We start from the raw sequence: 812 nt of genomic DNA, 5'->3' as shown, positions 1-812 counted from the left end.
GCCGGCCCGTTAGCCCCACGGCCCACGGCACGCCCACGGTGCAGGGCGGGGCAGCTGCAGCCCTGGGAGTGAGCAGCCACCTCTGAGCTCGAGGCCCAACCGGGGCGCCGGCTCTGGGCCGGGCAGACCCGGCTTCGTGCCACCCCTACACCGTGGGGCAGCCCGGGACAGAGCGGCCATGCCCAAGGTCCCTGCCAGGGCCCGTGTCTGTAACGTGGGAGGTGAGGGGCCAGCAGGCGGTGTGGTGGTCAGGATGCTGGACTCCCGCATGGCTGACCACGGTTCGAATTCCAAACCTGGCGGTTTGCGTTCTCAATTTCTGTCTCTCGCTCTATCCGTCTGGTCAAATTAAAATAAACGGATAAAGTTAAAATAAAATTGGAGGTGGGGCCAGCACCTCCGCAGGTGGCCGCCCGGACCACTGGGCTGAGGTTCCGGAGCTCCTTGAGCCACTCCGAGAGCGTGGCACGGCCAGGACCCGGGCAGGGCTGAACGTGGAGCGGCCTCCCGGCGAGCAGGGGCGCAGCCACCTACCAGGAGGGCCTGCTTCTCCTTGCAGTCGAAGTGCTTCAGCCTCCGCAGACACACGGTGATCCTGGGGACAGACCGCCGTCACCACGCTGGCGCCAGCGCACCCGCCCTCCATGGGCATTGCCGGGCCGGGTGGGCCGCGTCCCCGCGGGGGTGACGCTCCCGCAGCCAGGCCTTGCCAAGGGCGCCGTCGGCCCCGGCCCAGTGCCAGTCTCCGAGGAAGGCGGCTGCGGGCAGGGCAGGGCCGGAGCGTGGGGTTCCGGGGGACTCGCCCGCGCTGG

The 812-nt window shown here is 69.5% G+C and overlaps 1 protein-coding gene across 1 annotated transcript in view; it reads right to left on the bottom strand.

Moving 5' to 3' along the window:
- PWWP3A (PWWP domain containing 3A, DNA repair factor) overlaps window positions 1-812 on the bottom strand; it is a 14,285-nt gene that overhangs the window by 4,949 nt on the left and 8,524 nt on the right. The window contains 2 exon segments of the mRNA XM_027769566.1: window positions 535-601; window positions 656-758. Of these exon segments, the coding sequence (XP_027625367.1) occupies window positions 535-601; window positions 656-758 (170 nt within the window).

Source organism: Tupaia chinensis, unplaced genomic scaffold (assembly GCF_000334495.1).
Source record: "Tupaia chinensis unplaced genomic scaffold, TupChi_1.0 Scaffold149964_1, whole genome shotgun sequence".
NCBI lineage: Eukaryota > Metazoa > Chordata > Mammalia > Scandentia > Tupaiidae > Tupaia > Tupaia belangeri.
Note: the sequence above shows the minus strand (reverse complement) of the source record. Positions and strands in the feature narration are given on the sequence as shown.